The sequence below is a fragment of the Orycteropus afer genome, unplaced genomic scaffold, assembly GCF_000298275.1.
Source record: "Orycteropus afer afer isolate SDZICR_OR568_19922 unplaced genomic scaffold, OryAfe1.0 scaffold00061, whole genome shotgun sequence".
NCBI classification, from domain to species: Eukaryota; Metazoa; Chordata; class Mammalia; order Tubulidentata; family Orycteropodidae; genus Orycteropus; species Orycteropus afer.
In genome coordinates this window covers 909,325-923,037 of record NW_006921648.1, presented here as the reverse complement: position 1 = coordinate 923,037, position 13,713 = coordinate 909,325, and the positions used below count along the sequence as shown (strand labels likewise).

The 13,713-nt window shown below is 56.6% G+C and overlaps 1 protein-coding gene across 1 annotated transcript in view; it reads left to right on the top strand.

Moving 5' to 3' along the window:
- ABCA3 (ATP binding cassette subfamily A member 3) overlaps positions 1 to 13,713 on the top strand; it is a 37,394-nt gene that overhangs the window by 2,946 nt on the left and 20,735 nt on the right. Inside the window, exons 3-9 of the mRNA XM_007939541.1 lie at positions 826 to 953; positions 1,989 to 2,154; positions 7,943 to 8,202; positions 10,008 to 10,124; positions 10,331 to 10,451; positions 11,159 to 11,332; positions 13,001 to 13,182. Coding sequence (XP_007937732.1) covers positions 826 to 953; positions 1,989 to 2,154; positions 7,943 to 8,202; positions 10,008 to 10,124; positions 10,331 to 10,451; positions 11,159 to 11,332; positions 13,001 to 13,182 — 1,148 coding nt within the window. The remainder of the gene's footprint in view (positions 1 to 825; positions 954 to 1,988; positions 2,155 to 7,942; positions 8,203 to 10,007; positions 10,125 to 10,330; positions 10,452 to 11,158; positions 11,333 to 13,000; positions 13,183 to 13,713) is intronic.

Here is a 13,713-nt window from a genome sequence, read left to right as displayed (position 1 = left end):
TCTGTCCTCTAGGGGCGCTGTGGGTCAGAATGGACTCCACGGCCGTGGGTGTGGTTTGGGCTTTGCTTCTGTGAAGATTGACAGCCTTGGCGACCCTGTGGGCAGTTCCACTCTGTCCTCTAGGGGCGCTGTGGGTCAGAATGGACTCCACTGCAGTGGGTGTGGGTTTTTGTATTTTTGTGTGTGCCGGGCCTGGGTGGAGCTGTTCAGCCAGCCTTTTCATAGTCTGTCTCCCTGCCAGAAATGGAAGCTTCCTTGAGACTCAGGAAAAGCCCTGGGGAAACGTGTAGGGGCCTGGGTGATGCAGGCAGTTTGCAGTCGCCGCTAACCTAAGGGTTGGCGGTCTGAGTCCACGCAGCACCTCCACAGAGGAAAGCCCTGGCAGTCTGCTTCCGTGAAGATTATGGCCTAGAACATCCTGTGGGGCAGACCTACTGTGTGACACACGGGGTCGCTGTGGGTCGGGACAGCTCACTGGCAGCTAAGCTCATCAGGAAAGCGTGTCGGGGCCGTGTTGGTTCAGGGCTGGGACTCCTGCCTTCCACGCAGGAAGCCTGGGTTTGATCCCGGCCTGTGTGCCTCTGCTCAGCCACTACCCAAGGTTATGGAGGCCTGTGTGTTGCTGGGACGCTGGACGTGTTTCAGCCTGAGGCAGAGTAGGAAGTGAGGCCTGGTGATGACGTCCACAAATCAGCCCGCGGGAGCTCTATGGAGCTCCAGTCAGGGCCGCCTGCCAGCGGCTGACACAGGGTCACTGGTAGCCCCGCCCCCTTTGAAGTGCAGGGACCTTGAACTCACATCTCTGTTTGTCCCTTCTCTCCACAGTCCGGGGCTTCCCCTCAGAGAAGGCCTTCGAGGACTACATCAAGTATGACAACCGCTCCTCCAACGTGCTGGCCGCACTGGTTTTCCAGCACACCTTCAACCACAGCAAGGACCCCCTGCCGCTGGCGGTGAGAGGCCCCTTGGCTGCCCAGGCGTCCGCAGGGCCTTAGGGTCCCCTGTGAGAATGCCCCCATCGCTGCATGGAGGGCCCGAGGGGCGTCCGCAGGGCCTCGGTGTCCCCTGTGAGAATCCCCCCATCGCCGCGTGGAGGGGCTGCAGGGCCTACTGTCCCCTGTGAGAATCCCCCCGTCGCTGCATGGAGGGCCCGAGGGGCGTCCGCAGGGCCTCGGTGTCCCCTGTGAGAATCCCCCCATTGCCGCGTGGAGGGGCTGTGGTGTATCCGCAGGGCCTTCCTGTCCAACCCCCGTACGCTGACCCCGCCTACAGAAGCTACTGCTTCTCCCAAAACTTGTGCCCAAGAGTGGACACTAGACTGTCCCTCTGGGCCCGGGGTCACCTTGGCTCTGCTGAGGTGCCCTGCCGCTCCGTTGACCTGAAGGAACAGCCGGCGGGGCCCTCTCAGCTCCCACGTCTCAGAGACGGTACTGCTCAGTGCTCAGTGGACAAGGGGCGGCCCCGCAGGGAGGTGGATCGATGCGCAGGCGTCGCGGGGACTGTGAGGCGGTGCGGGGCTGGGGGTGTCTCCTGTGCACGGGGTGACTGGGAGTCGGAGGCGACTCAGTGGCACCGGACAACACAACAGCAACAGCATCTCCTGGCCTCTGAGGTGGGGTCAGAGGGCATGGAGAGGAGAGGGGCGGTGCTGAGGCTTAACCCCCACGGACGTGAGGATTCTGGTTGTATGTTAACGAGAAAGAAAAGGCCAAGTCCTTTCTCCTCCTGGGAATCCATCACAGCCATCTAGCATTGCCTCGGTGGCCCCCATGGTTACCGGGGACCCGTCTCACGGAGAGTTCACTTTGGGTATTGGCAAGAGAGAGCAGCTGAGGGCACCCCGAAGGTGCCCGTGTGGGGCTCCCTGCGCCCACTGACATTCCGGGCCCCCACGGTTGTTGGGGGGCGGGGCAGGGAGGGAGGACTTCCGGTGGTGCAGCCACACCTGCCTCCCCGCGCCTCACGCTCTGGGTCCTCTGTCTCCGAAGGTGAAGTACCACCTGCGCTTCAGCTGCACGCGGAGGAACTACATGTGGACGAAGACGGGCGCCTTCTTCCTGAAGGAGACGGAGGGCTGGCACACCACCTCCCTCTTCCCTCTCTTCCCCAGCCCGGGCCCGAGGGAGCCCACGTCCCCTGACGGCGGGGAGCCCGGTAAGAGGCGGCTTGGCTGGCTGAGCGGTTAGCACCACGCTGCTAACTGGCAGTGATGACGCAGGAAAGCAGCGCCCCTGCCACCCACACCTGTACCCCACGTCCCCTCCCCCTACCTTACGCTCAGGTCCCAGGGACCCAGGCCGCCTGTGCAATCCTAGTGTTATTCCTGGCCCCCAGAGTGGCGCAGATGGTTACACACCCGGCTCCTGGCTGAAGGTTGGCAGTCCGAACCCACCCAGAGGCCTTTCGGGACACAGGGGCGATCCGCTTCTGAGGCCACAGCCCTGCAAACCCCATGGGGCACAGTTCTCTGCACACATGGGGTCGCCTCAAGTCCGAATCAACTCCATGTCAACCAACAGCGTCAGGCCCACTCTCCTCAGGCTCAGTGTCCCCCACGCCTGGCTCTGCGTTGGGGTCCACAGCAACCAACAATGTCAGGCCCATTCTTTCCTCAGGCTCAGTCCCCCCACACCTGGCTCTGCATTGGGGTCCTGTCTCCCCATGTTACTGTCCTTCCTGTTCTGACAACAGGTGGCCCAGGCTCACCTCACTGCAGGGCTTTCGTTACAGACACCCAAGGGGGCGTGACAGGTGAGCAGAAGGAGGTTAGGAGGCACGCAGAGGCCACACCCTGAGCGTGGCGTTCACTATGGTAGGCAGAGTTGCTGACCGCCAGGCGTGCCTGATCACCGACAGGTGTTTGCAGCCGTTTCTTCCAAGTCGTGCCTCCTCAGCAGATGGCGGTCCCAAGAGCTTTACTCCATCTATGTGTCATCAAGGTCAGCTCTGCTTTGAGGAGGCAGCTAGCTCTCCCCGACCTCATGTTCTGAGTGCCTTCCAACCTGAGGACTCATCTCACGGCCCTACATCAGACCAAACCAAAAACCAAACTCCCTGCCATCAAGTTGATTTTGACTCACAGCCACCCCTCCTTGGGTTTCCGAGACAGTATCACTACAGAAGCAGATTGCCCAACCTTCCTTCCAAGGAGCAGCCAGTGGGTTTGAACCACCAGCCTTCTGGTTCACAGTCAGATGCCTTAGGCACTGTGCCACCAGAGCTCCTGCTGCGTCGGACGTATTCTGCCCTTCACAAGGTTGTCACCGGCCACTTCTTTGACAAGTACATCCCTAGGTCCTTCTGCCAGTCCGTCTCAGTCTGGAAGCTCCGCTGAAACCCGCCCACCTTGGTGACCCTGCTGAGACTGGAAATACCAGTGGCATAGTCCCCAGCTTCGCAGCAGCATGAAAGCCCTCACAGTACCTGTGCCCATTCCAAAGAAAGGTGATCCCACAGAATGTGGAAATTATCAAACAGTATCATTAATACCACACACAAATAAATTTTTGCTAAAGATAATTTTAAAATGGTTGCAGCCATATATTGACAGGGACCTTAGAGAAATGGAAGTCGGATTCAGAAGCGGGCATGGAACGAGGGACGTCGTTGCTGATGTCTGGTGGGTCTTGGCCGAAAGCAGAAGAGCTGGTTCCCTGGCACTGCTCCAACAGAAGATGCCACTAATCGGGGACTTTAACAAACAGGAGCTTATTCTCCCACAGTTTGGAGGCTAGAAATCCAAGTTCAAAGTGCCAGGCTCTCGGGGCTGGCTGAAAGCCCTCGACCTTGGCCTTCAGCCCTGCCTCTTGCTCCTGGCCACTGGAGCTGGAGTGTCTCTCCACTCAGGCAGCTGCTGGCTGCTGAGGCTGACAAGCCCACAGGTGACAAATAAAATGGCACAATCCCGATATTACCAAACAGCACTGCAGACTACAAGTCTAGGGACAGTCCCAAGTTCACCAGCAAACATGGCAGGCTGTTAAATGAAGACTCGGCTACCTGCAGGATTCAAGCATGCCAAAAGCTACCAACCAGTCCTAAATCTTCTACTTATGGACTGTGAACCGACCACATCCCTAAGGCAGCTACTCAGCTGCTAACAGTAGATTCCTCCGTGGAGTTAATCACCAGTCTCACTGTGGGGAATACTCCATCCAGCTGCCCAGCCACTCAGCCGGGCCCAGCCAAGCCGACATATAACCTTAACTACGAGAGCAGAGAATACCAGAAAGATGTGTACTTGTGTTTTATTAACCACACAAAGGCATTCGACTGTGTGGATAATAAAACAGTGTGGATGACGCTGAGAAGAATGGGAATTCCAGACACTCAGTGGTGCTCATGGGGAACCTGTACACGGACCAAGAGTCTGTCATTCAAACAGAACAAGGGGATACTGGGTGGTTCAAAATCAGGAAGGGTGTGTGTCAGGATTGTATCCTTCCACCACACTTATCCAGTCTCTCTGCTCAGCTAATAATTCCAGAAGCCGGAGGATACGCGGCATCAGGATCGGAGGAAGCAACAACCCACGATACGCAGATGACACAGCCTTGCTGCTGAAAGTGAGGGGGACTTGAAGCCCTTACTGAAGATCAAAGACTGCGGTCCGCAGTGTAGATTACAGCTAACATAAAGAAAATGAAAATCCTCACATCTGGACCAATAAAGAACATCACTGTAAATGGAGAAAACACTGAAGTTGTCAAGGATTTCGTTTTACTTGGATCCACGATCAGTGTTCACGGAAGCAGCAGTCAGCTCATTGGATGATGTTATTGCACTGGGCAGATCTGCTGGGAAAGACTTCTTTCAAACAGCAAAGAAGTCACTTTGAGGACCAAAGTGTGTCTAACCCAACCCTAGTATCTTCAGTTGCCTCACATGTATGTGAAACCTGCACAGTCAATAAGGAAGACTCAGCAAGAACTGATGCCTTTGAATTACGGTGTTGGCGAAGAACACTGAACATACCATGGACCACCAGAAGAACTAGCAAATCTGTCTCAGAAGAAATACAGCCAGAATGCCCCGCAGAAAGGAGTATGGCCAGACTTGGTCTCACCTGCTCTGGTCGCGTTGTCAGAAGGGACCAGTCCCAGGAGAAGGCTGTCATGCTTGGTAAAGTGGGGGGTCATAAAAAAGGGGAAGGCCCTCAACGAGATGGACGAGCACAGGGGCTCCCACGATGGGCTCACGCGTAGCAAGGGTTGTGAGGGTGGTGCAGGGCCGGGCAGGGCTTTGCTCTGTTGTACACGGGGTTGCTATGCGGAGTCAACCTGACGCCTAGCAACAGCAACGGGAGCGTCCACGTCTTAGTCCTGGGAACCTGTGAGTGTGCTGGCCAGGGGCGTCAGAGGCTGCAGCTGGAATGAAGGGCGCGGATCCTCTGACCTCACAGTAGGCAGATGATCTGGATCACTCGGGTGGCCCAGCGTGGTCACAAAACCAGAACACCAAACCCACTGCCATTGAGTGGATTCAGACTCATGGTCACCCTATGGAACAAAGTGGAACTGCCCGCAGCGTCTCCAAGGCTGTCAGTCTTCACGGAAGCAAAGCCAAAACCAAACCCGCCACTGTGGAGTGGATCCCGACTCACAGCGCCCCTAGAGGATAGAGTGGAACCACACCCCAGGGTCTCCAAGGCTGCAAGTCTTGGCCAATGAAAGGCTAACGTAAAATATATTCATAATTGCAGCAGGAATGACTTATTATCCCTAAGGTCGTCCCTTTTTTTCTTTTTTAGCAGTGTTCCCTACCCTATCCTCCCACCCCTAGTAACCAACAAAGAAAGTTGCCTTCCATATGTAAACCTTTCCTTGACTTTTTGCAATAATGAACTAATACGGTATTTGTTCTTCTGTGATTGACTGACTTCACTCAGCATAATGTCTTCTAAGTTCATACACTCCTCGGAAGGAAGGTTGGGCAATCCTACTTCCGTAGTGATACTGCCTCGGAAACCCAAGGAGGGGTTGCTATGAGTCAGGTTTGACTCGACGGCACATAACAACAACAACAACAACAAGTTCATCCACATTATGCAGTGTTTTGCAGATTCTACATAATTCTTTAGGGGAGCTTTGATAGCATAGTGGCTAAAGGCACGTGACTGATAACCAGAAGGCTGGTGGTTCAAACCCACCAGCCACTCCTCGGAAGGAAGATGGGGCAATCTACTTCTGTAGTGATACTGCCTCAGAAACCCAAGGAGGGGTTGCTATGAGTTGAGTCCAACTCGACGGCGGCACATAACAAACAGCAACAACAACAGTATTCCATTGTGCGTATGTAGCATAGTTTTGTTATCCATCCTTCTGTTGATGGACACCTGGGTGTTTCCATCTTCTGGCTGTTGTAAATAGTGCTGACTGAAGTCTTTATGAAGCAAACTGCTTCATCTTTCTACCACAGAGCACTCAGTGGGCTCGAACCACCAACCTTTCAGTTAGCAGCCGAGCGCTTAACCACTGCACCTCCAGGCCTCTGTTGTGATCATAAGCATCCTTAGGAAGAGGAAGGCAGAAGAGAGGGTCCGAGAGAGAGTTGTTTGGCTCGAGGATGGGGGAGTGGCCATAAGCCAAGGAATGTGGCAGCCTCTCAAAACCGGGAGAGGCGAGTGAGCGGACCCTCCCCCACGCCTCCAGAGCAGTGATGCCCTGTCTTACTTCCCTAGTGCCGCCATAACAGAAATGTACCCCAAGTGGGTGGCTGTAGTAACCAGTGTATTCTCCGCTGTTTCGGGCATCTGAACTCAGGCCACCAGCTCTAGGGAAGGTCCTTATCTCCTTTCAACATCTGTGGGCCTAGTGTTCCTTCTCCACGTGTCTTAGTATCGTTCCCTGGGGTCTAGTAGGTTCTCAGCACAGGGACTCCAGGTGCAAAGGACACCCTCCTCTCCTGGCTCTTCTCTCTTGGTGGTAGTAGGTCCCTCCCTCCCTCTCTGCTGCCTTCCCTCTCTCTTTGTCTCTTGGAAGATACAAGGTGATGCAGGCCATGCCCCGGGAAAATCAGGCTGTGACCTGTGTGAAGGGGTCTCCTCCTACCCTAATCCCCTTGCAGCTGATTGGCTGATCACATAGATCCCAGCATGGGGCTGATTCCATCATTACCTAACTGCTAGACCACTGAGAACCACGGCCCAGCCAAGTTGACACGTATGTTAAGGACAGAGTTCAGTCTATGATGTGCCCTGACACCCTTTTCATCTTAGCCCAGTGAGACTCCTCATCCACAGGTCTGTAGGGTAGTAACTGCATGTTGTTTTAAGCCACTGAGTGTGACATGAATTGCGACTGCAGCCACAGGACACTAACGCGATGGCCAGCTCCTTCTCGTCTTCTGACTCCACCTCTCGCTGGTCTCAGCCCCACCTCCTTGAAACCACAGTCTCTCTCTGTGCCCCCCACTCCCTGCTGACCCACCATCACCTCTCACTGTATACGGGGAACCAATCATTCTTCTGACTTTCTGTTCCCTCTCCTTCCCCTGACCTGACTTTTCGCATGATCTTCCCTAGCACATTTTTGGCCTGTCTTCTCTTTCTTTGTTTGGAATCCCACCAAACCTGTGCAGGTCAGGTAGGGTCCTTTCCAGAACGAGGCGTTTTCATGACAGGACGATGTCTGTGAAAGCACTTGGCTCATGAGAGCGGAGGGGGCAGGAGTGTTGCCCTCCCATTGGCCCTCAGTGTTCGCGTGTCCAGTACGTTTTCTCCCGTCTCCTGTGGGAAACGCTGAATGGCCAGGGACGCCACCTACGGTCTCAGACCGTCCCTCAGCGGAATAACTCAGCACCTCGGGTTCCCCTTTCTCAAGGACCCAGGGGTATCCTTGTGCACGCAGCTCACGCGACTGAACAAATGGCGCTCCTCCACCATGTGATCTTTCCGACATGTGTGACCCCGACATGCTGGAATGTCCTTTGCCCTCAAACACAGGGTACATCCGAGAAGGCTTCCTGGCCGTGCAGCACGCCGTGGACAGAGCCATCATGCAGTACCACGCCAACGCCTCCACGCAGCAGCTGTTGGAGAAGGTCACTGTCGTCATGAAGAGGTTCCCGTACCCGCCGTTCATCTCGGACCCCTTCCTCGTCGCCATACAATACCAGCTGCCCCTGCTGCTCATGCTCAGCTTTACCTACACCTCCCTCAGCATCATCCGGGCGGTCGTGCGGGAGAAGGAGCAAAAGCTCAAGGTAGCCCCGCATGCATGGCTCTCACGCCATAGTGGGCCTCAGTGGGTGTCAGTGGGCGCCCCCACCCAGATCACTGCCTTCCTTCAGCATCTTTGAACTCTTTTGTTGGTGTTGGGGGCCATTGAGGCGATTCTGACTCATGGTGACCCCACAGGACAAAGTGGAACGGCCCCATATCATTTTCTGGGCTGCAGTCTTTACAGAAGGAGCCCTCGTGGCACAGTAGTTAAACTCTCAGCTGCTAACCAAGGTGAGCAGTTTGAACCCACCAGCTGTTCCACAGGAGAAAGATGTGGCAGTCTGGTTTAGTAAAGGTGACTGCCTTGGAGACCCTGTGGGCAGTTCCACTCTGTCCTCTAGGGGCGCTGTGGGTCGGAATAGACTCCATGGCAGTGGGTGTGGTTTGGACTTTGCTTCTGTGATGATTGACAGCCTTGGAGATCCTGTGGGCAGTTCCACTCTGTCCTCTGGGGGCGCTGTGGGTCAGAATGGACTCCATGGCAGTGGGTGTGGTTTGGGCTTTGCTTCTGTGAAGATTGACAGCCTGGGAGACCCTGTGGGGCAGTTCCACTCTGTCCTCTAGGGGCGCTGTGGGTCGGAATGGACTCCACAGCCACAAGTTTGGTGTTTGGGGTTTAGTCTTTATGGGAGCAGATTACCTGGTCTTTCTTCCACAGAGCTGCTGGTAGATTTGAACCACCAACCTTGCAGCTATTGGCCAGGTGCTTAATCTTTGCACCTCTGGGGCTGCTTTGAGCTCTTTGTAGCCTAGTGAATTATAGAAAACTGATGGTCATACAAAGGGTTGTTGACGCAAGTCAGCTGCACCTCCAGGACGGGCCGAGTTCCCTGGGTTGGTTTATTTCTGAATCCTCCTCCGTAGGCATCCAGGCTCTTTGAATGCCCCCTTACGGGGTCCCTCATTGGTGAAGGGGTTACTCAGCCTTTGGCTGTGTCCACAGCAACAACAGAAGAGAACACTGCGGCCTGTGCTGCTCTGGGGCAGTCCTGGCTGGGGCTCGGGCCCTTGAGTGAGCCTGTCTCTGGGGTCTGGCCCAGGTTCCTACTGCTGGGCTGGAGCCCCACGAGCAGTCAGCCAGGTGCCTGACAGACAGCTGGGGTCTCCCTCCTTCCAGCCTGGCAGGGGTGCATAGCTGGTATATCCTGCTGGCCCTGGCTCCAGCCTGGATCCCACCTAGGCAAGGGCACACAAAGGCACGCATGCACACGCATGCACATACACACAGAGACACACATAGACACACATAGGCACTGCATGCAGTGGGTGCAGGGTCCCCATGATGGACCCTGACATGCCCCCTCTCCCCAGGAGTCCATGAGTGTGATGGGCTGACAGCCCCCGGGTGGTACATGTGTGTGATGGGCCCCTCTCCCCAGGAGTCCATGTGTGTGATGGATTCACAGCCCCTGGGTGGTACATGTGTGTGATGGGCCTCTCCCCCAGGAGTACATGTGTGTGATGGCCCCCCCTGGAGTACATGTGTGTGATGGCCCCACCCCAGGAGTACATGTGTGTGATGGCCCCTCACCCAGGAGTACATGTGTGTGATGGCCCCTCCCCCGGGTGGTACATGTGTGTGATGGCCTCTCCCCCAGGAGTACATGTGTGTGGTGGACCCCTCCCCCAGGAGTACATGTGTGTGGTGGCCCCTCCCCCAGGAGTACATGTGTGTAGTGGCCCCTCCCCCAGGAGTACATGTGTGTGATGGCCTCTCCCCCAGGAGTACATGTGTGTGATGGGCCCCTCCCCCAGGAGTACATGTGTGTGGTGGCCCCTCCCCCAGGAGTACATGTGTGTGATGGGGCTGAGCAGCTGGCTGCACTGGAGTGCCTGGTTCCTCACGTCCTTCGTGCTGCTGGTCGTCGCCAGTGCCTTCATGACCCTGCTTTTCTGTGTCAAGGCGAGTGTCCAGCTCCCTGAGGTAGGGCCCGTCCAGGAGGGTGGAGGTGGAGGGCACAGGGAACCCCCCGGAGCCCCGAGCCTGCGGGCAGTCTGCAGAGAAGCCCGAGCTCTGGCTGTGCACAGCGACCTCCTCCCGTCCCGGCTGTGCCCCGTGTGCCCGGGCTGTGTGCCGTGCGTGCGTGGCTGACGGCCGGCTCCGCGCAGGTGAAGAAGGGCGTGGCGGTGCTCACCCACAGCCACCCGTCCCTGGTGTTCGTTTTCCTGCTGTGCTTCGCCGTCGCCTCCATCTCCTTCAGCTTCATGGTCAGCACTTTCTTCAGCAGAGGTCGGTCAGCCACTGCCCCAGCTGCTTGGAGTCTGGGGAAGCGGGCGGTGCCCCGGGGGCCCAGGAGCCTCAGGGCCGTGCCCGGGGACCCGTGAGCCTCAGGGCCGTGCCCCGGGGGCCCGTGAGCCTCAGGGCCGTGCCCCGGAACCTGTGAGCCTGAGGGCGGTGCCCCGAGGACCCAGGAGCCTTAGGGTGGTTCCCCAGGGACCCGTGAATCTGAGGGTGGTGCCCTGGGGACCTGTGAGCCTGAGGGCAATGTGCTGGTGATGTCTGTGGAATGAATAAACGTGCGCCTGAGATCAGGCCAAGCAGGAGAGACAGGCCTGAGGCAGGGGCATCAGGAGCTCAACTTTAGGGACGTCAGATGAGATGAGACGCAGTGGGGTCCCTGGGACGGGGGACGCGTGTGAAGCCCCGGGCGGATGTCACCTTCTGGGTGCAGGACAGTGGGGTCCCTGGGATGGGGACGCGTGTGAAGCCCCAGGCGGATGTCACCTTCTGGGTGCAGGACAGTGGGGTCCCTGGGACAGGGATGCGTGTAAAGCCCTGGGCGGATGTCATCCTCTGGGTGCAGGACACTGAGAAGAGGCTGAGGCCCGAGCCCAGAGCCCCAGCACTGGAGCTCACACCCCGGGGCAGCTCGTCCCGGGGAAGGCCCCCTGCCCCGTGGCTGCTCTCAGCAGCCCGCCTGTCCCCTCCCCACCTAGCCAACATGGCGGCGGCCATCGGCGGCTTCCTCTTCTTCTTCACCTACGTGCCGTACTTCTTCGTGGCGCCCCGCTACGACTGGATGAGCCTGCCCCAGAAGCTGCTCTCCTGCCTCCTCTCCAACGTCGCCATGGCCATGGGGGCCCAGCTCATAGGGAAGTTCGAGGCGAAAGGTGAGTGTGTTCCTCCTCATTGCGGGAGGGCACCAGCACGGGCGCCTCCAGCCAGCTGGACTCTAACTCAGAAGATGGACAGACAGGCAGGGACGGTGGTATGGCAGACACAGGCGGCAGGTGGCCGTGACGGGAGCCCCTTCCAGGAGCCCCAAGACCAGGCTTTGGGGCCTCCTGGCAGCTCTGCCGGGCGCCATCGGACACTGCCAGCAACGCCCTGGACGGCAGCATCTTTCTGCCTATTGCCGCTTTCAATGGATTGCTCACCAGTCTGTTTTATTTTTTTTATACTGTATTTCTGGTGCAAGGAGACCCAGTAAAGCAGGCTCGTTGTGGCCACATGCAAGCCACCAGTGTGACAAGCTGAGAGATGCATGGTGGGCAAGACTAACCCATAGTTACAAACCAGCCCCCAAATCCTGTCATGTTACACGTTCGAGGCGCCAGCACTTCATAACGACAGACGGGCACTACATCGTGAGGCACATGAAACGTTGTAATTATTGCAGTAGCGTGTCACAATGTTAGAGATGTTGTGGCATGTTTATAAGTGTGTCCTTAATAGTTTTTACCAACAAACAATTGTGGCGTGTCTGCAAGTGTGTCCTTGATAGTTTTTACCAACAAACGACGCTGTACACTACATATAACATTGGACTGACTGACGTCAGATATGAACCATACCTGTCATTTCAACTTACATACATATTCAACTTAGAGACAAGTTAGGAATGGAACCGATTCGCAGTCCGGGGGCTATGTGTGTATGTAATATGTAAACCAAACCAAACTCACTGGCACCACATCAGTTTTGAATCATAGTGACCCCCACTGGGTTTTATGGCAGTAGATTGTCCCATCTTCCTTCTGAAGAGTGGCTGGTGGGTTTGAACTGCCAGCCTTCTGGTCGGCAGTCAGATGCCTTAGGCACTGCATCTCCCCAGAGCTCTATGTAATACATATGTACACATATGTGTCTTCATGTTTCATGAATGTCATACATGTGGCCCATCTAGCAAGTTAATGAGCCCCTGCTGGTTTGGGGACTTAGCTGATTTCATAACTTGCTCTTGTCCTAAAGACCTAAAAAAAACAAAGCAAACTCATTGCCATTGAGTCAGATCTGACTCATAGCAACCCCTCCTTGGGTTTCTGAGGTGGTATCACTACAGAAGTAGATTGCCCAATCTTCCTTCCAGGGAGTGGGTTTGAACCACCAGCCTTCTAGTTAGCACTAGGCCACTAGAGCTCCTTAAAGACCTAAAGAAACCTACAAATTTGCTAGAAAATGAGGTGGGAAAAGTCACACCGGCTTTCATGTTGCAGCATGCGTGCACACGGAGCGGGGCACGCAGTATCGCTGTCTCCCTGTGCGTGTGCTGGCTTTCACATGACGCCGTACACACACACACAGGCCATCGGGTGGGGCCCCAGTACCACTGTCTCACGTACACTGGCTGTCATGTGTGTGCACTGGCCGTCATGTGACGTCACGCACACACACGTGGGCCATCAGGTAGGGCACCAGTACCACTGTCTCACATACACTGGCTGTCGTGTGTGCACTGGCCATCGTGTGTGCACTGGCTGTCGTGTGACACCATGCACACACACGTGGGCCATCGGGTGGGGCCGCCCGGTACCACCGTCTCCCCGTGTGTCTTCCAGGCACGGGCCTGCAGTGGCACGACCTCCTGAACCCTGTCAACGTGGATGACGACTTCTCCTTCGGGCAGGTGCTGGGCATGCTGCTGCTGGACGCGGTCCTCTACGGCCTGGTGGCCTGGTACGTCGAGGCTGTCTGCCCTGGCCAGTTCGGGGTGCCCCAGCCTTGGTACTTTTTCCTCATGGTGAGTTGTGAGGCCACTGCCCTTCCCATTGACAGCCCTGTGGGTGGGAGTGGTGGGCTCAGAGCTCACTCTCGGGCGGCCCCAGCCCCTGGTACACGCACCGCCCAGGGAGGACCAGCACGGCGCCCCCAGAGGCTCCCTCCTGAGCCAGCGCCTGCATGCAGGCCCTGCAGTGAAGACGCAAACCACAGCGGCCTGTCACCGCCACGGCCAGTGCACAGCGGCTCTGCTCCCCACTCAGACCTGTCCCCAGCAGCCTCCGTCCCACGGACAGCCCTGCAGCCTGCGGTGCTCTGGCTGCTTTCGCCCTCTCGGGAAAAATGTCTCCCTGGGTGTCTGCCCACAGAGGAAACACACTCACTGTAAAATAGAAAAAAGGACCCAAACCCACTGTCACGGGCTCTCCAAGGCTGTCAGTCTTCACAGAAGCAGAGCCCAAACCACACCCACTGCCTGGAGTCTATTCTGACCCACAGCGCCCCTAGAGGACAGAGTGGAACTGCCCACAGGGTCTCCAAGGCTGTCAATCTT